General features: G+C 47.1%; 1 protein-coding gene and 1 pseudogene across 1 annotated transcript; one reads left to right on the forward strand and one right to left on the reverse strand.

Annotated features, from left to right (window-relative positions):
• The first annotated feature begins 83 nt into the window (after nucleotides 1-83).
• LOC117546005 lies at nucleotides 84-14,555 on the forward strand (annotated as a pseudogene).
• A 5,425-nt stretch (nucleotides 14,556-19,980) lies between these two features.
• Nucleotides 19,981-25,063, reverse strand: LOC117546004 (sex comb on midleg-like protein 2; the record flags this gene model as incomplete). The annotated part of the gene is given in 3 exon segments (XM_034216083.1): nucleotides 19,981-22,023; nucleotides 22,519-22,667; nucleotides 24,908-25,063. Coding segments are annotated over 3 exon segments (431 nt in total), but the record flags the coding sequence as incomplete, so codon positions are not given.
• Between the last annotated feature and the right edge of the window lie 964 nt (nucleotides 25,064-26,027).

The raw sequence follows: 26,027 nt of genomic DNA on the forward strand, positions 1-26,027 counted from the left end.
ATATCTATAGATAGATTTTTGATACTGTCTATCAAGTCTTGATTTGATTGTATTAATATCTCCTGATGCCCCCCCCTCTCTAGACTCTGACGACTCCCCCGGCTCCAGAGAGCGACGGAGGGTGATCCTCGGCCCGCCCAGTGGGGAGGACCTGATCCTGGGCACCAGAGACTCCTGCTGCCAGACGGAGGACTTCCTGATCCCCCCCTCCAGGAGGAGGAGGTCTCAGCGGGGGTCTCTGTCAGCAGGGAACCTCCTGAGTCTGTCCGACTGCAACATGTTCCCCCCCCGCCCACCTGAGGTCCCACAGCCTGCCCAGAGACCCTCTCCGGGGCCCAGAGGAGGAGAGGCCCCCCTTCAGCGTGGAGGACTTCCTGCCGGGCCCCGGAGAGCAGGAGGAGGACCAGGACCCCCAGCAGAGGAGCCCGGAGAGGAGCTGGATCCAGGGCCGGAGGAGCCTCATGGGGAGCGGGGGGGAGATCTCCTCCAGCTCAGACACCTTCAGCAGCCCCCGCCGGGGCCCCGGAGCCTCGCTGGGGGGCCACATGGACCACAAGGACGACCACCAGTCCTCCAGCGGGAACTGGAGCGGCAGCAGCTCCACCTGCCCCTCCCAGGTACAATAACAACAAACACATGACAACATCAGCGAGAGGTTGTTTTTCCAAATTAGGACCAATAAAGTACCTCTCCTCTTATCTCCTCTCATCTCCTCTCATCTCATCTTATCTCATCTCCTCTTATCTCCTCTCATCTCCTCTCATCTCATCTTATCTCATCTCCTCTCATCTCATCTCATCTCCTCTCATCTCCTCTCCTCTCATCTCATCTCCTCTTATCTCCTCTCATCTCATCTCCTCTCATCTCATCTCATCTCCTCTCATCTCATCTCATATCATCTCCTCTCATCTCATCTCCTCTCATCTCATCTCATCTCCTCTTATCTCCTCTCCTCTCCTCTCATCTCATCTCCTCTCATCTCCTCTCCTCTCATCTCATCTCCTCTTCTCTCATCTCATCTCATCTCCTCTTATCTCCTCTCATCTCATCTCCTCTCATCTCATCTCATCTCCTCTCATCTCATCTCCTCTTATCTCCTCTCATCTCATCTCATCTCATCTCCTCTCATCTCATCTCCTCTCCTCTCATCACATCTCATCACATCTCATCTCATCTCATCTTATCTCCTCTTATCTCATCTCCTCTCATCTCATCTCATCTCATCTCATCTCCTCTCATCTCATCTCCTCTCATCTCATCTCATCTCATCTCATCTCCTCTTATCTCATCTCCTCTCATCTCATCTCATCTCATCTCCTCTCATCTCATCTCATCTCATCTCCTCTTATCTCATCTCATCACATCTCATCTCATCTCATCTCCTCTTATCTCATCTCCTCTCATCTCCTCTCATCTCATCTCATCTCATCTCCTCTTATCTCATCTCCTCTCATCTCATCTCATCTCATCTCATCTCATCTCATCTCCTCTCATCTGATCTCCTCTCCTCTCATCTCATCTCATCTCATCTCATCTCATCTCCTCTCCTCTCCTCTCATCTCATCTCCTCTCCTCTCATCTCCTCTCCTCTCATCTCCTCTCCTCTCATCTCATCTCATCTCATCTCCTCTCATCTCATCTCCTCTTATCTCCTCTCCTCTCCTCTCCTCTTATCTCCTCTCCTCTCATCTCATCTCATCTCATCTCCTCTCATCTCATCTGCTCTTATCTCCTCTCCTCTCATCTCATCTCATCTCCTCTCATTTCATCTCCTCTTATCTCCTCTCCTCTCATCTCATCTCATCTCATCTCCTCTCATTTCATCTCCTCTCATCTCATCTCATCTCCTCTTATCTCCTCTCCTCTCATCTCATCTCATCTCCTCTTATCTCCTCTCCACTCATCTCATCTCATCTCATCTCCTCTTATCTCCTCTTATCTCCTCTCATCTCATCTAATCTCATCTCCTCTTATCTCCTCTCCTCTTATCTCCTCTCATCTCATCTCATCTCATCTCCTCGTATCTCATCTCCTTTTATCTCCTCTCATCTCATCTCATCTCATCTCCTCTCCTCTTATCTCCTCTCATCTCATCTCATCTCATCTCCTCTTATCTCATCTCCTCTTATCTCCTCTCATCTCATCTCATCTCATCTCATCTCCTCTTATCTCCTCTCCTCTCATCTCATCTCATCTCATCTCCTCTTATCTCATCTCATCTCCTCTTATCTCCTCTCATCTCATCTCCTCTCCTCTCATCTCATCTCTGATATGTTGGCTCTAGGTGAGAGCGAACGCTGGCGCACTTAGCTGCCGCTGCTCTCCAGCTACTTTTAGTTTTATGTAGCCTAATGCAACTGTTATCACTCACTTTGATGACTTTGGCCATTATAATATGATCTGGATGTATCTGCCCAACGATCGAATTAACCGGTGTACGTATATGCAGTGTGTGTGTATTTTGGACTAACATCAACCCTACCTGCTGTGTGTCGGGGCCACCACCCCTCACCTGGCTGCTTCCGTGGCGTGAGGCCCATCCTCTAGCCAAACATCACCGACAACTATGTGGATCAACGAGCTGTTTGTGTGGTCTGTTCTCATTTGGACTGCCCTGTCGTTCAACCTAGCGACAGCGGCACTCCAATACACAGCTGCTGAGCTCCTCCGACTACGATTCCACCTGCCTGACACATCACAGGCATTGCACCTCTTTCTGGACATCGCTCGTCATCCCCGTCGGAAATATATCCACCGTGGTTCCCGGCGAAGGTTTTACATCGATGACTCCAAACCCATACAATCCATCTGGTCTTCAACTCGACAACACCCAAGAAACTCCGCACGCAAAGTTGACCACACTGTCTTAGCCAGCTTAGCCAGGTCGGCTAACGTTAGTGCTAAACATAAACACGACCACACTGATGTCAACTTTGCACTATTCAATATCCGTTCTCTTACGACCAAGGGTCCTCTTCTCCAAGATCTCCTGTCTGATCGTAAGTTTGATTTTCTATGTTTGACAGAAACGTGGCAACAACCTAATGACTTTTCACAGCTGAATGAATCTACTCCTCCTGGGTTTGTTTACATCTGTCAACCCCGTGCCACCGGCAGAGGGGGAGGTCTCGCGATGATTTACCGCGAGAGTTTGAAAGTCTCGTCTGTATCTGTGCCTATTCACGGCTCATTTGAATCAATTGCCTTACAACTCAATGGGCCTATCCCTACCATAGTTGCAAGCGTCTACCGTCCACCTAAGCTTAATAATACATTCATAAACGAATTTGCTGCTTTCCTCACACATCTCTGCTCACTCTCACCTAACATAATAGTGCTGGGAGATTTTAATATACATATGGATACTGTCAACAATGCTCTCACAAAGGACTTCACATCTTGCCTGGAGAGTTTTGGATTACAGCAACATATCGATTTTCCGACTCATTCCAAAGGACATATTCTGGACTTGATCTGCTGTTCTGGTGTCACTCCTCTTAAATGTACTGCAACTGATCTTCCCATTTCTGATCACTCATTAATATCCTTTACTGTCACCTTAACACTGTCCAAACCAAATTTGTCACGTGTTATTTCCTTCCGCAACATCAAGGATATTAATGTAACTACACTCTCCAGTGGCATTGACAACCTCCCCAGCATAAATTGTTCATCCCCGCCTGATGAACTGGTTTCTCATTACAATAACAATCTTCATAAACTGCTCAATACCCTGGCTCCTTTAAAAACCCGGTCTGTTTCCTTCACCCATTCTGCTCCATGGTTTACACCTGAACTACGCCAACTCAAAACAAAAGGCCGTCGATTGGAACGCCTCTGCAAAAAAACTGGACTTGTCGTTCACAAAGAGATGTACAATAACCACATTCTCCACTACAAGGACACTCTCTCTACAGCCAAATCATCATACTACGCAGTTCTCATCAGCTCTGGCGAAGGGAACACAAGGGTCCTGTTCTCTACAGTGAAGAACATTCTACGACCACCGGACTCTCTTGCACCTCATCAGTATTCAACTGCCTACTGTAACTCCCTCATGTCATTTTTTAATGACAAAATAGAAAACATTCACCAGCAACTAACTCCTAACACCACCTGCAGTATATCTCTCCCTGTTTTCACCGACCATCTCTCTCATTCTCTTTCAAGTTTCACACTTCCCTCTGCTGTTGTAATATCTGACCTCATCAGTAAATCCAAGCCATCTACCTGTCAGTTAGACCCTCTTCCTACCCCCCTGGTAAAAGCCTGTCAACCTTCATTGTCCTCCCTTATTACTGTCATCATACATTCCTCCCTCACCTCTGGTCTTGTTCCCTCACTTTTCAAATCAGCCGCCATCACGCCCATACTGAAGAAACCTGGTGCAGACCCCAACAACTTTAATAACTACCGTCCCATATCTAACCATTTCTCTCAAAAATCCTGGAAAAAACTGTTGCATCCCAAATCCATACCCACTTGTCTGACAATAACCTGTATGAACAATTTCAATCTGGTTTCCGCCCCCATCACAGCACAGAAACAGCACTGGTGAAAATCACTAACGACCTCCTCATGGCAGCTGACTCCGGACTACTAACTATCCTCATCCTCCTTGATCTTAGTGCAGCTTTTGACACCATTTCCCACAGCATCCTCATTGACAGACTGACCTCCATCGGGATCACTGACACACCCCTCCTCTGGTTTAAATCATATCTCTCTGGCCGCACTCAGTTCATCCAACTCAAAACCTTCAAATCACAGCCACTTCCAGTCACAACCGGTGTTCCCCAGGGCTCTGTCCTGGGGCCTCTTCTTTTTATCATCTATTTACTTCCTCTTGGCAATATCTTCCGTAAACACAACATCCACTTTCATTGTTACGCGGATGACACCCAGCTCTACTTGTCCTCCAAACCAACCACCATCCTCCCTCCATCCTCCCTGTCTGACTGCTTACAGGACATCAAATCCTGGTTTTCCTCTAACTTTCTCAAACTTAACGACAGTAAAACCGAGGTTCTCCTCATTGGCACAAAATCCACCCTAACCAAACCTGACAGTTTCTCAATTACTATAGACAACTCTTCAGTCTCCCCCTCCCCTCAGGTTAAGAGTCTGGGTGTCATCCTCGACGGCACACTTTCATTCAAATCTCACATCAGTAATATCACTCGGTCTGCCTATTTCCATCTACGCAACATCAACCGCCTCCGGCCGTCCCTTAACCCTAAGACCACCGCCATTCTTGTTCACACCCTGGTCACTTCCCGCATCGACTACTGCAACTCCCTTCTCTTTGGTCTCCCTCTCAAATCCATCCACAGACTTCAACTGGTTCAGAACTCTGCCGCCCGCATCATCACCAGAACCCCCTCCATTAACCACATCACTCCTGTTCTTCAGCAACTTCACTGGCTCCCCGTCAAATCCCGTATCGTTTTTAAGATTCTGCTCCTCGCCTTTAAAGCCATCCATAACCTCACTCCTCTGTACCTCTCCGACCTCCTGCACATCAACACACCCATCCGCACACTCAGATCTTCTGCTTCCCTCAGCCTCACTGCACCCCCCTTCCGTTTAACCACCATGGGGTCTAGAGCCTTCAGCCGCTCTGCACCCCGCCTCTGGAACTCCCTCCCACCTGACATCCGCAACACTGACTCTCTCCCCATTTTCAAATCACGCCTCAAAACATATCTCTTCACACTCGCATATCCACCCTGATCATTATCCATCACACATCCTCTGTTTTATTTATTTGATTTGTTGCATTGTCTTGTTTATGTTTCTTATGCTGGTGTTAGGTATTGTGTATCTTGTTTTTTATGTGTTTGTACGGCGACCTTGAGAGCCTTGAAAGGCGCCTATATAAAATAAATGAATTATTATTATTATTATTATCTCCTCTCATCTCATCTCATCTCCTCTCATCTCCTCTCATATCATCTCATCTCCTCTTATCTCATCTCCTCTTATCTCATCTCATCTCATCTCCTCTTATCTCATCTCATCTCCTCTTATCTCATCTCCTCTCATCTCATCTCATCTCATCTCCTCTCATCTCATCTCATCTCCTCTCATCTCCTCTCATCTCATCTCCTCTCATCTCATCTCATCTCATCTCATCTCCTCTCATCTCATCTCCTCTTATCTCATCTCATCTCCTCTCATCTCATCTCCTCTCATCTCCTCTCCTCTTATCTCATCTCATCTCCTCTCATCTCATCTCCTCTCATCTCATCTCCTCTCATCTCCTCTCATCTCATCTCCTCTTATCTCATCTCATCTCCTCTCCTCTCATCTCATCTCCTCTCATCTCATCTCCTCTTATCTCATCTCATCTCATCTCCTCTCATCTCCTCTCATCTCATCTCCTCTCATCTCCTCTCCTCTCATCTCATCTCCTCTCATCTCATCTCATCTCATCTCATCTCATCTCCTCTTATCTCAGTGCTGGGGGGTTTAGTCCCCCCAGCACTGAGACTCTCGTTAAGGTCTTCACATCCACTCAAACACAGACTGGCAGAGTCTGTTCGTAACACCGTATTGACCCTGAATAAAAGATGACCCTCTTTTTCAAGACTCATTTTTGGAAAAATACCTTTTTTATTCCGGACTAAACTCTGAATGTTTACATTTTTAAGGCGGTCTTTTTGGGTTCGCCATCTTCTAACGTTACACGTTACATGTTTCTTTGCTGCTCGACAGTTGCTTGATGACTCTGCTTCGTTGATCACCATTATGTTCAAATTGGCATCTTAAATTCGCCTCTCTTGTTTATTAACTTTTGATCCACTTTGTTGGAGTTGGTCTCTGAGTCTCTCCATCTCTCTCTCTCCTGTTGTACTGTTACTTTAAGACGGTGTCTCAGAACACTCCTTTGGCGCCATCTGTTGTTGTGACTGTGTAATTACATCGAAAAGTCTAGACCCCGAATATAAGACAACCCTCTTTTTAAGATTTTTTTCTAGGGTCAATACGGTATTAGATCTCAGTGCTGCGTTAGACACTGTTGACCACAACATATTACTAGACCGACTAGAAAACAGGTCGGGACTTTCGGCAACAGTTATAAACTGGTTTGAATGAAAACAACTTTGTTTCTATAGGTAAATACACATCTGAGTTGACAAATATGACATGTGGGGTACCTCAAGGCTCCATCTTGGGGCCTCTTCTCTTTAACATCTGCATGCTACCACTGGCTCAGATAATGAAGAACTACAAAATAAGTTGCTATAGCTATGCAGATGACACACATTGACATAACCATTTCACCAGGAGACTATTCTCCAATTCAAACACTGAGTAAGTGCATTGAACACATCAGCGACTGGATGTGTCAGAACTTTCTCCAATTAAAAAAATAATCATTGTTTTTGAAGCCAAGGAGGAAGGAATAAAAGGTGTAGGTTCCGTCCTGGCCTCTGACCTGATGCCTTTCTGTAATGGAACATACTCAAGACCCACCTGGTCCGCACCGCATTTGACTGACTATCCTTTCTTTTATTTATTTTGTATTCTAACCTTTTATGCTCTTAACCTTTTTTATATTACCATATTTTATTCAATATGCTCCTTCCTTGTGAAGCTCCTTGAGATGACGTTGTTTTTAAAGTGTGCTATATAAAGGAAATGTATTATTATTATGAATGTGTTTCTGCTGCTCTCTCTCGTGTTGAAAGCTGTTTAAATGAATCCTCCTTTCCTTGCAGACCTCAGAGACCCTCCCCCCCCCACGCCGCCTCCCCCCTGCTGACCTCCCACTGTGACTCCCAGCTCTCTCTGAACGCCACCCCCCACCCCACCGAGGACCTGATGGACCACCCCCCCAGGACTCAGAGGCTGGGGTCCTTCTCCTCGGCTGCCATGGACATCCTGGAGGAGGCGGGCGGGGCCCTGAGCTGCCCCAGCTTCACCAGCATGGCCACCTGCAGCAGCTTCTCGGAGCCCCCCCCCTCAGAGTACTCTGTGGACGGGGAGGGGTACTACACTTCCATGCACTACGACTGTGGCTTCTCCGACCCCCCCGAAGACGACCTGTCGGGGGTTCGCTGCCTCTCCCTCAGGAGGCCCAGGTCCCGGCCCCCACCCCCCAAGAGGAGCTCGTCTTTAAGGAAGATCTGCAGCGAGGGACCCCCGCCCCCCAAGGACCAGGACTGTCCCCTGGTACGTTGGGTTGCTGGGTAGGAGCCACACACTGTAGCTAATGTACACATGAAAAGCCTTGAATTTCCAATCTTGAATCACGGAAGGAGAGGACATGAGTATAGAGCTGTGATCATTATACAACCCACTAATAATAATAATAATAATAATAACTTACATGTATAAAGCGCCTTCAGGGGACCCAAGGGCGCTTTACAGAAGAAAACAGTCAGACGAACAGTCCAGGCGCCAGGAGCTGCTGATGAATGGACTCAACTTTCGCCTGGAAGACGTTGAGGAATTTGAAGCAGAGATCGGGAGCACCAGAGGGCTGGGGGGCGTCGGGGGGGCGGAGTAGGCGGTTGATGGTGGAGAACAGTGTTCTAGGGTTGCTTTGCTGGGCACCGAGGAGACGAGAGTAGTAGAGTGTCTTTGCGTGGGAAAGAGCTTTCTTGTAGGCTGTCACATGGTCACGAAAGGCCAGGAGGGGGACCAGGACAAGAAGTACCTTATTGATCCCAATTGGGGAAATGTTAGCGATGCAGCAGCAACAAGGCATTGTACATTAGAGACATTGAAAGACTAGAAATAAACAATCTAAAATGTAAACATCTCAAATAGAAATAGAAAAGTAGAAAATATACTTGAAATACAGATGTACAGTACACTAAATGTAGAGCAGTGATATACAGTGGGGCAAAAAAGTATTTAGTCAGCCACCAATTGTGCAAGTTCTCCCACTTAAAAAGATGAGAGGCCTGTAATGTTCATCCTAGCTACACCTCAACTATGAGAGACAGGATGGGGGGAAAGAATCCAGGAAATCACATTGTAGGATTTTTAAAGAATTTATTTGCAAATTATGGTGGAAAATAAGTATTTGGTCAATAACAAAAGTTCATCTCAATACTTTGTTATATACCCTTTGTTGGCAATGACAGAGGTCAAACGTTTTCTGTAAGTCTTCACAAGGTGTTCACACACTGTTGCTGGTATGTTGGCCCATTCCTCCATGCAGATCTCCTCTAGAGCAGTGATGTTTTGGGGCTGTCGCTGGGCAACACGGACTTTCAACTCCCTCCAAAGACTTTCTATGGGGTTGAGATCTGGAGACTGGCGATGCCACTCCAGGACCTTGAAATGCTTCTTACGAAGCCACTCCTTCGTTGCCCGGGCGGTGTGTTTGGGATCATTGTCATGCTGAAAGACCCAGCCACATTTCATCTTCAATGCCCTTGCTGATGGAAGGAGGGTGTCACTCAAAATCTCACGATACATACGTCTTCCCAGCCTGGTGCAGGTCTATCATTTTGTTTCTGGTGTCCTTTGACAGCTCTTTGGTCTTGGCCATAGTGGAGTTTGGAGTGTGACTGTTTGAGGTTGTGGACAGGTGTCTTTTATACTGATAACGAGTTCAAACAGGTGCCATTAATACAGTTAACGAGTGGAGGACAGAGGAGGCTCTTAAAGAAGAAGTTACAGGTCTGTGAGAGCCAGAAATCTTGTTTGTTTGGAGGTGACCAAATACTTATTTTACCGAGGAATTTACCAATGAATTCATTAAAAATCCTACAATATGATTTCCTGGATTCTTTCCCTCCATCCTGTCTCTCATAGTTGAAGTGTAGCTAGGATGAACATTACAGGGCTCTCTCATCTTTTTAAGTGGGAGAACTTGCACAATTGGTGGCTGACTAAATACTTTTTTGCCCCACTGTATATGAAGTGTGTGAGAAATGGAATTGTTGACCCTCTCTTCTTCACCAGATCCAGAACTCCCAGGTGTTCCTTCATCGAGAGGATAAATGGGGGGGGGTCTCCGATGGTCTCCCTGATTTCGGCGTCTTCAGCTCCATAGACTCTTTTAAAGATGGGGGGGCGGTGCAGAGCGACTACGCAGACCTGTGGCTCCTGAGTGACCTGAGAAGGGGGGGGGGACCTGAGAGGGGGTGGGGACCCGTACCGCTCGCTGTCCAACTCCAGCACCGCCACGGGGACCACCATCATCGAGGGCCCCCCCCAGAGCCAGGAGACCCCCGACTCCCCCACGGCCCCCTCCCCCCCCTCGCTGGGGGGCCTGGGGAGCCCCTCCAGTGGTTACTCTAGTCAGAGCGAGACCCCCACCTCCTCCTGCCCCCCTCCCGCCTCCTTTTTCCCAGGGCCACAGTCCAAGAGGAGACCCCAAGTCCCCGAGAGGAAGTCCTCGCTGTCCTGCAGGGACCTGGACCACCCCAGGAGAGACCCCCCCTCACAGCTGGACCTAACCCTTCATGGGTTCTTCATCACCCCCACCGTGCTGCACTCGGTTCAGCTGCGCTCCTTCAACAGGGGGGTTGGAGGTCTGGGGGAGAAACCAGCCTCCTGCCCCCCTCCCTCAGAGTCTCTCCTCATCCCCCCTCCCTCAGAGTCTCTCCTCAGCCCCCCTCCCTCAGACTCTCTCCTCAGCCCCCCTCCCTCTCTGAAGGCCTCCTCAGAGTCTCTCCTCAGCCCCCCTCCCTCTTTGAAGGCCTCCTCAGAGTCTCTCCTCAGCTCCCCTCCCTCGGAGTCTCTCCTCCCCCCTCCCTCTCTGAAGGCCTCCTTAGAGTCTCCCCTGACCCCCCAGGAGGAGGAACCTGTAACATACTTCAGACAGGAAGTAGAAACATCTGTTCTGCAGAGAGGTGAGGAAGAGGAGGAGGATGAAGAAGGTCCTCTCCCTGGATTGGTTGAGGACAGAATGAGTGCTGACGGCCAATCAGAGGACATCCTGGAGAGCCTCCTCAGAGCTATAGGAACCTCGGAAGAAGAAGAGTTGGAGTCCTCCAGAGATGCAGGAACCACAGAAGAAGAGTTGGAGTCCTCCAGAGATGCAGGAACCACAGAAGAAGAGTTGGACTCCTCCAGAGATGCAGGAACCACAGAAGAAGAGTTGGAGTCCTCCAGAGATGCAGGAACCACAGAAGAAGAGTTGGAGTCCTCCAGAGATGCAGGAACCACAGAAGAAGAAGAGTCCTCCAGAGCTGCAGGAACCACAGAAGAAGAAGAGTCCTCCAGAGCTGCAGTGACACAGGACCTCTGCAGACAGACAGGTACGTCATGTGATCTGTCTCTCTCCGGGTCGTTAGTGGTTCTATCAGAGCCCCAGGTCGGGCCCCATGTTGAGGACCTGCTTCTGTATTGATCCTCCTGATGGACCAGAAGTTATGTAGTCTACCTTCAGGCTCAGGCCCTCCTGGATCAGGTCTCCACTAACTTCTGGAGAACCAGGTTCAATAAACAGCTGTCTTAAGACAGACCACGTTCTGGATCCAGATTGGCTTTACGTAGGCCCCATCCTTGGGGTTATTATTTAGAGAAATGGTCCACACTCTCCCAGGGTTTCAGGGAACATTTCCTTATGTCTCAGTTTTAAGCTGGAAGGACTGGAAGGGTTTATGACACATGTCTCCTTCACCTCTGCTGTAGGATATTAAGTGTTGATTTCTGTTAACAGACTTCCCCCCCACTGATGCTGGAGACTCCTCCCTGAGTGAAGAATCTAAATCGGAGGAAGATGGCGTGTTTGCATCCCCGACCAGGACTCGAACCACTGAGGACCTGTTCGCTCTGATCCACAGGTCAGCAGAAAACCCTTTATAGCTAAGAACTGGTCCCAGGTCAGCCTGAACCAGCCCTCACTATAGGAGGAGAGTCTTCAGTCTATAGCAGCAGAACTATGAGCTGGTCCCAGGTCAGTCTGAACCAGCCCTCACTATAAGAGGAGAGTCTTCAGTCTATAGCAGCAGAACTAGGAGCTGGTCCCAGGTCAGCCTGAACCAGCCCTCACTACAAGAGGAGAGTCTTCAGTCTATAGCAGCAGAACTAGCAGCTGGTCCCAGGTCAGTCTGAACCAGCCCTCACTATAAGAGGAGAGTCTTCAGTCTATAGCAGCAGAACTATGAGCTGGTCCCAGGTCAGTCTGAACCAGCCCTCACTGTAAGAGGAGAGTCTTCAGTCTATAGCAGCAGAACTAGCAGCTGATCCCAGGTCAGTCTGAACGAGCCCTTACTATAAGAGGAGAGTCTTCAGTCTATAGCAGCAGAACTATGAGCTGGTCCCAGGTCAGTCTGAACCAGCCCTCACTGTAAGAGGAGAGTCTTCAGTCTATAGCAGCAGAACTATGAGCTGGTCCCAGGTCAGTCTGAACCAGCCCTCACTGTAAGAGGAGAGTCTTCAGTCTATAGCAGCAGAACTAGGAGCTGGTCCCAGGTCAGTCTGAAACTGCCCTCACTATAAGAGGAGAGTCTTCAGTCTATAGCAGCAGAACTATGAGCTGGTCCCAGGTCAGCCTGAACTAGCCCTCACTATAAGAGGAGAGTCTTCAGTCTATAGCAGCAGAACTAGGAGCTGGTCCCAGGTCAGTCTGAAACTGCCCTCACTATAAGAGGAGAGTCTTCAGTCTATAGCAGCAGAACTAGGAGCTGGTCCCAGGTCAGCCTGAACTAGCCCTCACTATAAGAGGAGAGTCTTCAGTCTATAGCAGCAGAACTAGGAGCTGGTCCCAGGTCAGTCTGAAACTGCCCTCACTATAAGAGGAGAGTCTTCAGTCTATAGCAGCAGAACTATGAGCTGGTCCCAGGTCAGTCTGAACCAGCCCTCACTATAAGAGGAGAGTCTTCAGTCTTTAGCAGCAGAACTAGGAGCTGGTCCCAGGTCAGTCTGAACCTGCCCTCACTATAAGAGGAGAGTCTTCAGTCTTTAGCAGCAGAACTATGAGCTGGTCCCAGGTCAGTCTGAAACTGCCCTCACTATAAGAGGAGAGTCTTCAGTCTATAGCAGCAGAACTAGGAGCTGGTCCCAGGTCAGCCTGAACTAGCCCTCACTATAAGAGGAGAGTCTTCAGTCTATAGCAGCAGAACTAGCAGCTGGTCCCAGGTCAGTCTGAACCCTTACTATAAGAGGAGAGTCTTCAGTCTATAGCAGCAGAACTAGCAGCTGATCCCAGGTCAGTCTGAACCAGACCTCACTGTAAGAGGATAGTCTTCAGTCTATAGCAGCATACCTAGCAGCTGGTCCCAGGTCAGCCTGAACCAGCCCTCACTATAAGAGGAGAGTCTTCAGTCTATAGCAGCAGAACTAGCAGCTGGTCCCAGGTCAGTCTGAACCAGCCCTCACTGTAAGAGGAGAGTCTTCAGTCTATAGCAGCATAACTAGCAGCTGGTCCCAGGTCAGTCTGAACCAGCCCTCACTGTAAGAGGAGAGTCTTCAGTCTATAGCAGCATACCTAGCAGCTGGTCCCAGGTCAGCCTGAACCAGCCCTCACTATAAGAGGAGAGTCTTCAGTCTATAGCAGCAGAACTAGCAGCTGGTCCCAGGTCAGTCTGAACCAGCCCTCACTGTAAGAGGAGAGTCTTCAGTCTATAGCAGCATAACTAGCAGCTGGTCCCAGGTCAGTCTGAACCAGCCCTCACTATAGGAGGAGAGTCTTCAGTCTTTAGCAGCAGAACTAGGAGCTGGTCCCAGGCCAGTCTGAACCAGACCTCACTATAAGTGTTCTTGTTGCAGGTCTAAGAGGAAGGTGTTGGGGAGAAAGGATTCCTCTGATCTGAACTCCAGGACCCATCTTGGTGCTGCATCGACTACCCCCCCCTCCCCCGCTGTGAACCCCCCGGTCTCCCCTCTTCCCCCCCCCTCCCCCGCTGTGACCCCCAACAGAGTCTCCGGGTCCATCGTCAGGAGCGCCAGGAAGTCCAGCACCTCCAACGAGGACTTCAAGCTGCTGCTGCTGAGGAAAGGCAGCCGATCTGAGTCCGGGTTCCGCATGTCGGCCACGGAGATCCTGAGGAGCCCCTCGTCTCCCCGTCCCCCCGGAGACCCCTTGCTGGCCTCCCCCCCGGCCCCCCAGGGAAGCGTCTTCTTCCCCTCTGCCTGGCAGCCCCTTCCTCAGGACCAATGCCGAGTCTTTCTCCCCGAAATCCTGCTCCCCATCCAGGTCAGGACGCTGCAGAATCCCCCCCCCGTGCAGCAGCAGCCGCTACGGGGCACGATGCCGACTCCCTCCCTCCCCCATGCAGGCCATCTCTGAGGGGGAGGCGGAGAACTCTGACGGGGGTCCTCAGGACGAGCGCTCCCCCCCCCAGGACCCTCGTAGAACACTAACGGACCAGTTTTAATATATTTTAAAGGACCTGATGACGGTGTTGGTCAGAAACGAGAGGATCATGCATCTGCAGAGAAACATTGCATATTCTGCAAAATCCACTTCTTCATGTCTCTTCCACATCAACATGTGTCCCCTCTTCTTCATGTCTCTTCTACATCAACATGTGTCCCCTCTTCTTCATGTCTCTTCCACATCAACATGTGTCCCCTCTTCTTCATGTCTCTTCTACATCAACATGTGTCCCCTCTTCTTCATGTCTCTTCCGCATCAACATGTGTCCCCTCTTCTTCATGTTTCTTCCGCATCAACATGTGTCCCCTCTTCTTCATGTCTCTTCCGCATCAACATGTGTCCCCTCTTCTTCATGTCTCTTCTACATCAACATGTGTCCCCTCTTCTTCATGTCTCTTCTACATCAACATGTGTCCCCTCTTCTTCATGTCTCTTCCACATCAACATGTGTCCCCTCTTCTTCATGTCTCTTCCGCATCAACATGTGTCCCCTCTTCTTCATGTCTCTTCCGCATCAACATGTGTCCCCTCTTCTTCATGTCTCTTCCGCATCAACATGTGTCCCCTCTTCTTCATGTCTCTTCCACATCAACATGTGTCCCCTCTTCTTCATGTCTCTTCCACATCAACATGTGTCCCCTCTTCTTCATGTCTCTTCCACATCAACATGTGTCCCCTCTTCTTCATGTCTCTTCTACATCAACATGTGTCCCCTCTTCTTCATGTCTCTTCTACATCAACATGTATCCCCTCTTCTTCATGTCTATTCTACATCAACATGTGTCCCCTCTTCTTCATGTCTCTTCTACATCAACATGTGTCCCCTCTTCTTCATGTCTCTTCCACATCAACATGTGTCCCCTCTTCTTCATGTCTCTTCCACATCAACATGTGTCCCCTCTTCTTCATGTCTCTTCCACATCAACATGTGTCCCCTCTTCTTCATGTCTCTTCCACATCAACATGTGTCCCCTCTTCTTCATGTCTCTTCCACATCAACATGTGTCCCCTCTTCTTCATGTCTCTTCTACATCAACATGTGTCCCCTCTTCTTCATGTCTCTTCTACATCAACATGTATCCCCTCTTCTTCATGTCTATTCTACATCAACATGTGTCCCCTCTTCTTCATGTCTCTTCTACATCAACATGTGTCCCCTCTTCTTCATGTCTCTTCTACATCAACATGTGTCCCCTCTTCTTCATGTCTCTTCTACATCATCATGTGTCCCCTCTTCTTCATGTCTCTTCTACATCAACATGTGTCCCCTCTTCTTCATGTCTCTTCTACATCATCATGTGTCCCCTCTTCTTCATGTCTCTTCTACATCAACATGTGTTCCCTCTTCTTCATGTCTCTTCTACATCAACATGTGTCCCCTCTTCTTCATGTCTCTTCCACATCAACATGTGTCCCCTCTTCTTCATGTCTCTTCTACATCAACATGTGTCCCCTCTTCTTCATGTCTCTTCTACATCAACATGTGTCCCCTCTTCTTCATGTCTCTTCTACATCAACATGTGTCCCCTCTTCTTCATGTCTCTTCCACATCAACATGTGTCCCCTCTTCTTCATGTCTCTTCTACATCAACATGTGTCCCCTCTTCTTCATGTCTCTTCTACATCAACATGTGTCCCCTCTTCTTCATGTCTCTTCTACATCAACATGTGTCCCCTCTTCTTCATGTCTCTTCTACATCAACATGTGTCCCCTCTTCTTCATGTCTCTTCTACATCAACATGTGTCCCCTCTTCTTCATGTCTCTTCTTCATCAACATGTGTCCCCTCTTCTTCATGTCTCTTCTACATCAACATGTGTCCCCTCTTCCTCATGTCTCTCCTACATCAACATGTGTCCCCTCTTCTTCATGTCTCTTCTTCATCAACATGTGTCCCCTCTTCTTCATGTCTCTTCTACATCAACATGTGTCCCCTCTTCTTCATGTGATCACTTTCAAAAAACCCTTTGAACATTTCAGCTCCGCTTCCAACAGAGAGGTGTTTCTGTTTCCTCTGTCCATCATAGAGTTCATATTTCACTGATGATATTAAAGATGGCTCACTATTACAGTTCATATCCTAATGCAATAAGTGACTGGCAGGAGGAGGAGGAGGAGGAGGAGGCGTCAGGAGGAGGAGGAGGCGTCAGGAGGAGGCGTCAGGAGGAGGAGGAGGAGGCGTCAGGAGGAGTAGGAGGAGGCGTCAGGAGGAGGAGGAGGAGGAGGCGTCAGGAGGAGGAGGAGGAGGAGGCGTCAGGAGGAGTAGGAGGAGGCGTCAGGAGGAGGCGTCAGGAGGAGGAGGAGGAGGAGGCGTCAGGAGGAGGCGTCAGGAGGAGGAGGAGGCGTCAGGAGGAGTAGGAGGAGGCGTCAGGAGGAGGAGGCGTCAGGAGGAGTAGGAGGAGGCGTCAGGAGGAGGAGGAGGAGGAGGAGGAGGAGGAGGAGGAGGAGGAGGAGGAGGAGGAGGAGGAGGAGGAGGAGGAGGAGGAGGAGGAGGAGGAGGAGTGTGGGCCTCAGCATGTTTCTGTGATGTTTGGGTTTGATGGAGGATGTATGTTTAAAAACGAGCCGGTTGTCATGGTGATGGAATATGGGATGTTGTACCAAATGCTCAAACCTGCCACGCAACGAGTTGAGATGTTATATCAGACACGCGTCCGGCAGGCTGTGTTTACATACGGGACTCAGGCCGTCTGCAGCCATGCTTCTACACATGGAGAGAGCGAGGACACGTGTTGACATGTCTGTAAGATCTGACTCATCATCTGCTTCTGAGGACAAGTCAGATTTCAGAGTAAAGTGTGACTTTAGTTCAGAACCAAATAAACGGGGTCCTGGTCCTCTTAGCGTGACTCCGTATAGACCCTCCTCTTCCTCTTCCTCTTTGTACAGATCTGTAAATATATGGATAGGTTTTGAAGGTGGACGAATTGTTTGTGTAAAGATGTTTTAAAGTTTACATTGATCTGAGCTGTGGATCGCTTTGTATTTATTTAGTCGCCCTGTCCCTCGGTCACCAGAGACAAAGAAATAAAAGTGACTCTGAAATAAACCTGTGGCTCGTTGTTATTCTAAATGTCTTCATCTCGTCTCTCTCCAACAGCTGTGAAGAAACCCTGTCTGTTAGCATTAGCCTCATTAGCATATGATGTGCTCTCTCACCTTTGACCCTCTCTATCCAGCTCCTTCTATGCCCTAGGGCCCTTACAGTCTCCTTCCCTTAGGGACCGAGTGACCCTCCTTCCCTTAGGGTCTCCTTCCTTTAGGGTCCGAATGACCCTCCTTCCCTTAGGGTCTCCTTCCCTTAGGGACAAAGTGGCCCTCCTTCCCTTAGGCCCTCCTTCCCTTAGGGTCCGAGTGGCGCTACTTCCCTTAGGCCCTCCTTCCCTTAGGGTCTCCTTCCCTTAGGGACAAAGTGGCCCTCCTTCCCTTAGGGCCTCCTTCCCTTAGGGTCCGAGTGGCCCTCCTTCCCTTAGGGCCTCCTTCCCTTAGGGTCCGAGTAACCCTCCTTCCCTTAGGGTCTGGGAGGACTTTTTAAGTAGAGACACTACATACTGATATACACCTGAACATCAGCAGGAAAGGACTCTTTAAAGTAGAGACACTACATACTGATATACACCTGAACACCAGCAGGAGAGGACTCTTTAAAGTAGAGACACTATATACTGATATACACCTGAACATCAGCAGGAGAGGACTCTTTAAAGTAGAGACACTACATACTGATATACACCTGAACATCAGCAGGAGAGGACTCTTTAAAGTAGAGACACTACATACTGATATACACCTGAACATCATCAGGAGAGGACTCTTTAAAGTAGAGACACTACATACTGATATACACCTGAACATCAGCAGGAGAGGACTCTTTAAAGTAGAGACACTACATACTGATATACACCTGAACATCAGCAGGAGAGGACTCTTTAAAGTAGAGACACTATATACTGATATACACCTGAACATCAGCAGGAGAGTACTCTTTAAAGTAGAGACACTACATACTGATATACACCTGAACATCAGCAGGAGAGGACTCTTTAAAGTAGAGACACTACATGCTGATATACACCTGAACATCAGCAGGAGAGGACTCTTTAAAGTAGAGACACTACATACTGATATACACCTGAACATCAGCAGGAGAGGACTCTTTAAAGTAGAGACACTACATACTGATATACACCTGAACATCAGCAGGAGAGGACTCTTTAAAGTAGAGACACTACACACTGATATACACCTGGACATCAGCAGGAGAGGACTCTTTAAAGTAGAGACACTACATACTGATATACACCTGAACATCAGCAGGAGAGGACTCTTTAAAGTAGAGACACTACATACTGATATACACCTGAACATCAGCAGGAGAGGACTCTTTAAAGTAGAGACACTACATACTGATATACACCTGAACATCATCAGGAGAGGACTGTTTAAAGTAGAGACACTACATGCTGATATACACCTGAACATCAGCAGGAGAGGACTCTTTAAAGTAGAGACACTACATACTGATATACACCTGAACATCAGCAGGAGAGGACTCTCTAAAGTAGAGACACTACATACTGATATACACCTGAACATCATCAGGAGAGGACTCTTTAAAGTAGAGACACTACATACTGATATACACCTGAACATCAGCAGGAGAGGACTCTTTAAAGTAGAGACACTACATACTGATATACACCTGAACATCAGCAGGAGAGGACTCTTTAAAGTAGAGACACTACATACTGATATACACCTGAACATCAGCAGGAGAGGACTCTTTAAAGTAGAGACACTACATACTGATATACACCTGAACATCATCAGGAGAGGACTCTTTAAAGTAGAGACACTACATACTGATATACACCTGCACATCAGCTGGAGAGGACTCTTTAAAGTAGAGACACTACATACTGATATACACCTGAACATCAGCAGGAGAGGACTCTTTAAAGTAGAGACACTACATACTGATATACACCTGAACATCAGCAGGAGAGGACTCTTTAAAGTAGAGACACTACATACTGATATACACCTGAACATCAGCAGGAGAGGACTCTTTAAAGTAGAGACACTACATACTGATATACACCTGAACATCAGCAGGAGAGGACTCTTTAAAGTAGAGACACTACATACTGATATACACCTGAACATCAGCAGGAGAGTACTCTTTAAAGTAGAGACACTACATACTGATATACACCTGAACATCAGCAGGAGAGGACTCTTTAAAGTAGAGACAATACATGCTGATATACACCTGAACATCAGCAGTAGAGGACTCTTTAAAGTAGAGACACTACATACTGATATTAACCTGAACATCAGCAGGAGAGGACTCTTTAAAGTAGAGACACTACATACTGATATACACCTGAACATCAGCAGGAGAGTACTCTTTAAAGTAGAGACACTACATACTGATATACACCTGAACATCAGCAGGAGAGGACTCTTTAAAGTAGAGACACTACATGCTGATATACACCTAAACATCAGCAGGAGAGGACTCTTTAAAGTAGAGACACTACATACTGATATACACCTGAACATCAGCAGGAGAGGACTCTTTAAAGTAGAGACACTACATACTGATATACACCTGAACATCAGCAGGAGAGGACTCTTTAAAGACCTCCTCTGAATCACTTCTTTCACTCATTGAAAACACAGACGTCTTGGTGTTTTTATCAGGTTTATAAAAAGTAAATACACAACGTCAGAAACACACTGTTTATCTGGTGGACAGATATGTTCAAGTAGTCTGAAGAAGACGAGGAGATGAAGGGCTCCCTCTGGGGATCTTATGGCACTGTGAAAGCAGGAAGGAGTAACAGCAAAGACTGTCAATTATTATATATTAGAAACAGCTACAAAGAGCAGGACCTGAGAGACGCTGCAGGAAGCAGACCTGTGACTACGAGTGATTATCAAAGAGAAGCCTTATCTTCACATTTCTAACTGTGTGTGATTTCCTTAAAATATTTCTACAAAATGTACATTCTGTCGCTGATACTCATGGTTAAACCCATAAAACTGTACACTTCTGTTCTCATGCTAACAGGGATTAACGGGATGACGATCAGAAATGAAACATGACTTCAGAACAAAGATCAGGGATATCTGCAGGACGTCCAACACGACCTTAGAGAAGCTAAACATGACCCTGTCCTTATTTTCATTTATTACAATAGTCTAGAGTTTTTTTAAATAGCGGACAGAACTGTCACTTAAACCACAGGAGAGCTACAGGTAATGGACCTGAGGGTCAGATGTTCCTCTCCTGATCTGCAGCTGTTACAGAAACCTTGATCATACAAATAGTTCACATTGGGTTAGGGTCTATACGTCCACACTGTTCCGTCGCATTGAAGCTTGCCGGTGGGCGTGTCTGACGTGCGACCAACAACCAATCACATTCATCTCCCGCCCCGGACACACAGGCACGCGGTTTGATTGGCTAGCGATTGTACTGGCATATCATTTGATTGGCTGGCGTTTCTGTCGACGCTTGAAAAGTTGAACTTTTCTCAACTTTTGAAACGAGCAACAGAGGCAAAGCGTGACGTCACCCCATTCAAAGTGAATGGGAAGCGTCTCCGTTACCCTAACGGAACCGTGTGGACGTACCGTAACTCTTCTCATTAACGGTGAACACAAACCCTTTGTGAATTGAAATCTATTTTAAAACACAGAATAAAGTTCAGTTTGATCGAAAGAAAATAATATTTTCAGTTTTTACAAAACACAAGTTTCTGTTTTACATAAAAGAGAATGATTTCATTAAAACAAGGATTCAAAAATATACTTTTAAATCTCTTTTGTTTTGATCAGAGTTTCAGATTATAGGGTTAGTCATGTTGGAACATTGACTATTAAATGTTTCTCAGCTTTATTTGACTGCATCTGGTCCGAGGTCTTTTGTTCTGAAAGGACCTGTGGAGGACCTGTGGAGGACCTGTGGAGGACCTGTGGAGGACCTGTGGAGGACCTGTGGAGGACCTGTGGAGGACTCACGATCTCCAGATCAGGAACCCATAAGACCCGGGTCATAAATAAGAAGTCTCAGTGATTCCCATCCCTGATGATGAAGATGAAGAGGAGTTCTGGAGGTCTTCAGGTGATCTGCAGGAAGCTCACAGGAAGCTGGCAGCTAACATAATAAAAGCCTCTCTGGAGGAGGAAACGGAATGAAGTCCAGGTGATAGACCCCCCCGTCCTGCAGGTTGACATGTGACCAGTCTCCGTCATGTGATCATAACAATAAAGATTTGAGGCTCCTGGGAGTCAGTGGGAGTCAACGGGAGTAAAAACAGGAGAAGAAGAAGAAACATTCTCCGTTTGCGGATCAGTCAGTCGTTAGCCTGGGAGCGTGCACGAGGGCCACGTGCACGAGGATCACTGTAAACACTGCAGGCCTTTGGGATGCACGTTATCCTGAGGGTGAGGTGTCTCCCCTCTGGAGGTGTGGCCCTCAGAGTCTGCAGTAACATGGGGCCCCCGATGCCCAGTGGCCCCCCTGGTGGCCCTGAGACCCTGGATGCCCCCCTGGTGGTTCTGTGGCCCCCCTGGGTTATTGCTGGTTGTGGCCCCCCTCACAGCCGGCCCTGCTTCAGCCTCTCGATGTGGTGACACAGCTTCAGCGCGGGGCCCAGCTTCAGACCCATGTACTTCATGATCATGTCGCTGCGCAGCAGCAGCAGGGCCCGGCCGTCGATCTCCTGAAACATGAGAACTAGATTAGATCAATTCAGATCAGACGGAAGAAGGCTGTGCTCGATGGTTCTGTGTTCCTACAACCCGGGGTTCACATTCTGTATGAAGGCTTTAATCAGGATTTGAAGATCCACATTCCCAGTTTAATAAATCAGAAGAACTCCTTCCCCACAGGAAGCTCTTTAGAACCAACATGCAGACACTCAGAGGCTCTTTAGAACCAACATGCAGACACTCAGAGGCTCTTTAGAACCAACATGCAGACACTCAGAGGCTCTTTAGAACCAACATGCAGACACTCAGAGGCTCTTTAGAACCAACATGCAGACACTCAGAGGCTCTTTAGAACCAACATGCAGACACTCAGAGGCTCTTTAGAACCAACATGCAGACACTCAGAGGCTCTTTAGAACCAACATGCAGACACTCAGAGGCTCTTTAGAACCAACATGCAGACACTCAGAGGCTCCTGAGAGTCTCTTATTATGAAAGGAACTCACATGTTTCCTGAAGAGCTCGGCGTGGGGGGCTAACGCTGCCGGGTCGGCCTCCCTCACAAACTGCATCACCTCCTCGATGCTCCAGCAGGACGGATTCCTGCCGGGACCCTCAGAGACCCCCCCCACCTCGGGCCCCGTGGTGGAGCTGGCTGCTGGAGAACACACTGTGCATTAGAGGAGCTCAAAGTAACATCTGGAGCTATATACTGATAAGAGTCCCGATGCTCAGTGTACCCAAAGGACGGACGGACGGACACACACACAGCTGTTCAGAGGAATCCACTGCTCACTGATTGGTTAATGAGCAGGGCTGCTGTAAGAGCCATTTAGGCCCATTATTCATGGTAATGTATGTGTTGATGACCCAATTGCTGAATAACTATGAATTATAATTATAAAGTTTCTGTAACGTCTTGTTTTGCTTATGGACTGCTCTAGTTTTATGTTATTATTTATAGAAAGCAGAATGCTCTTGAGCATACATGACACAGCAGGAAGCCTAGAGAGGAAGTCTGAAAAGGTTCAGACCGCACACATCCGTACGCCTGTTGGCTTGTTTGTTTATTTTATTTAACTGCCGTGCAAATGTTGTAAGTCGACAGTGAGCCGCCAGCTGATCACTTGAATGGAGTAAAGCACGTGAATGGAACAATGCAAGGTATTTGGTCCTACTAGGGCATTGCGTTCCAAGAATGCAGGGTTGTTGGTTGTTCCTAGAGTCTCTAAAAGTACAATGGGAGCCAGAGCCTTTTCTTATCAAGCTCCACATTTGTGGAATCAGCTTCCAGTTTGTGTTCGGGCGGCAGACACCCTATCCGTTTTTAAGAGTGCGCTGAAGACCTTCCTTTTTGATAAAGCTTATAGTTAGGGCTGATTATATTCAAGGCAAGGCCATTTTATTTATATAGCACTTTTCAGCACGTGGCGATTCAAAGTGCTTTACAGATTAAAAGCAAAATACATTTAAGAACAAATACAGCATAAATACATTATTAAAAAGGCATTTAAAAACAGGCATAAAAAGATAATTAAATTAATTAAATAAACACAGAAGGTACAGAATACATGACTGAAAGGCATACTGTAGTGTGAGTATGGGCAGCTCAATTAAAAGCAGCGGCAAATAGGTGCGTTTTTAGAATGGATTTCAAAATAGGAAGTGTTTCGGCGGACGTGCACGATGTGGGCAGTTTGTTCCAGATTGTTGGGGTATAATGACTAAAAGCTGCTTTTCCATGTTTAGTGGTTATTCTCGGAACAGAGAGCAGACCGACCCAGAGGACCTGAGACTCCTGGATGCTTCATAGTGATGGAGGAGGTCGTCTATATACCTCGGTCCTAAGCCATTTAGTGATTTAAAAACTAGCAGTAGTATTTTAAAACCAGTTCTTTGGCAGACTGGAAGCCAGTGTAATTCAGCCTCTAGTTTTGCTGATATAGGCTTAGACTGTTGAGGGGACACCTTACTTCTTCCTTCTCTCTATCTGTACCTGTGTACTCTCATGTTCCGAATAACCCAGCTTCCCCAAATCTCTTTTTGGTGATCCTGAGTCCTGGACTTCGAGTCCTGGACTTCGAGTCGTGGCTGAACCTGTCTCTGCGGTCCTGCCAGACTCTCACCATACTACTTCCCTGATGGCTCCCACATGATTGCTGACATCCTCGTGGATTCATCTTCCTATTATACACACATGCATTTCCTAACATTCGGTCTACCTATGTTGCAAATGTATTATCTTTTCAATTTACACACGGCATCTATTGCACGTCTGTCCGTCCTGGGAGAGGGATCCCTCCTCTGTTGCTCTCCCTGAGGTTTCTCCCATGTTCCCCTTTAAACTGTGGGTTTTGTCCGGAAGTGTTTCCTTGTACGATGTGAGGGTCTAAGGACAGAGGGTGTCGTATTGTGATTACATGTTACTTGTTAGATGCTTTTATCCAAAGCGACTCACATACTCAATACTGTGGAAAATCCCCACAGGAGCAATTTGGGGTGAAGTGTCTCAGGGACACAACGACATGCTGACTGCAGTGGGGTTTGAACCTGTGACCCCTGATCCCAACAACAAGGCTCTATCCACTGCGCCACACGCCTCCGTTTATTGTCATACTGATATTCTGTACAGACTGTGAAGTCCACTGAGACAAATATAACATTTGTGATATTGGGCTATACAAATAAACATTGATTGATTGATTTGGATTTCTTTAAGTTTACGCGAGTCAATACTAAGTGGACTTTGAACATTCTATTATGCAAACTCGGCCACTACAGCTGCTAACTAGCTAACAGCGGCGAGGGTAACTTCCTGTGAGGTCACTTCCTGTGAGGATCTACCCCTGACCCCCCCACCATGAGACATTAGTGGTTTATATATCACATGCGTACCTTCCACCTGTCGTAGGGGATGCTTGGCCCCCGGCTCTGAGGGGGGGGAGGCGAGGCGTCGAGGGGTGCTGCCGGGGTGGGGGGGGCGGGGGGTGACGGAGGCCGAGTCCATGAAGCGCTGATCCTTCATCAGAGTGCTGTCTTCATGTGTCTCTGCTGGGGGGGGGACATTCAAATGATTCATATTTCAATACTCTGTAATAGTCTCTAATAGATACTCTAATAGTCTCTAGTAGTCTAATAGTATTGTATAGTCTCTAATAGTCTCTAGTAGTCTAATAGTGTAAATGTCTCTTATAGTCTCTAATAGTATATAATAGTCTCTAATAGTCTCTAATATTCTCTAATATTCTCTAATAGTCTGTAATAGTCTGTAATAGTCTCTAATAGTCTGTAATGGTCTGTAATAGTCTATAATAGTCTGGTATTGTCTCTAATAGTCTGTAATAGTCTGTAATAGTCTAATAGTCTGTAATAGTCTATAGTAGTCTGTAATAGTCTCTAATAGTCTGGTATAGTCTCTAATAGTCTGGTATAGTCTCTAATAGTCTAATAGTCTCTAATAGTCTGGTATAGTCTCTAATAGTCTGGTATAGTCTCTAATAGTCTCTTATAGTCTGTAATAGTCTCTAATAGGTTGTAATAGTCTCTTATAGTCTCTAATACTCTAATAGTCTGTAATAGTCTGTACATTACATTGTATTTAGCTGACGCTTTTATCCAAAGCGACTTACAATAAGTGCGTTCGACCAACAAAATACAAACTTGAAGAAAACAGAATCATAAAGAACATCAGGTTTCATAGAGCAAACACATTTCAAGTGCTACTCAACTGGCTTTAGGTAAGCCAGTCCTTTATTAGTATATAAGTGCTTTGTTAATAGTTCTATTGCTGTAATACTCTGTAATAGTCTCTAGTAGTCTCTTATAGTATCTAATAGTCTCTAATAGTCTGGTATAGTCTCTATAAGTCTAATAGTCTCTTATAGTCTCTGATAGTCTGTAATACTCTAATAGTCTGTAATAGTCTCTAAAAGTCTCTAATAGTCTCTAATAGTCTGTAATAGTCTCTAATAGTCTCTTATGGTTTCTTATAGTCTGGAATAGTCTCTAATAGTCT

The sequence above is a fragment of the Gymnodraco acuticeps genome, unplaced genomic scaffold, assembly GCF_902827175.1.
Source record: "Gymnodraco acuticeps unplaced genomic scaffold, fGymAcu1.1, whole genome shotgun sequence".
Classification (NCBI taxonomy): Eukaryota; Metazoa; Chordata; class Actinopteri; order Perciformes; family Bathydraconidae; genus Gymnodraco; species Gymnodraco acuticeps.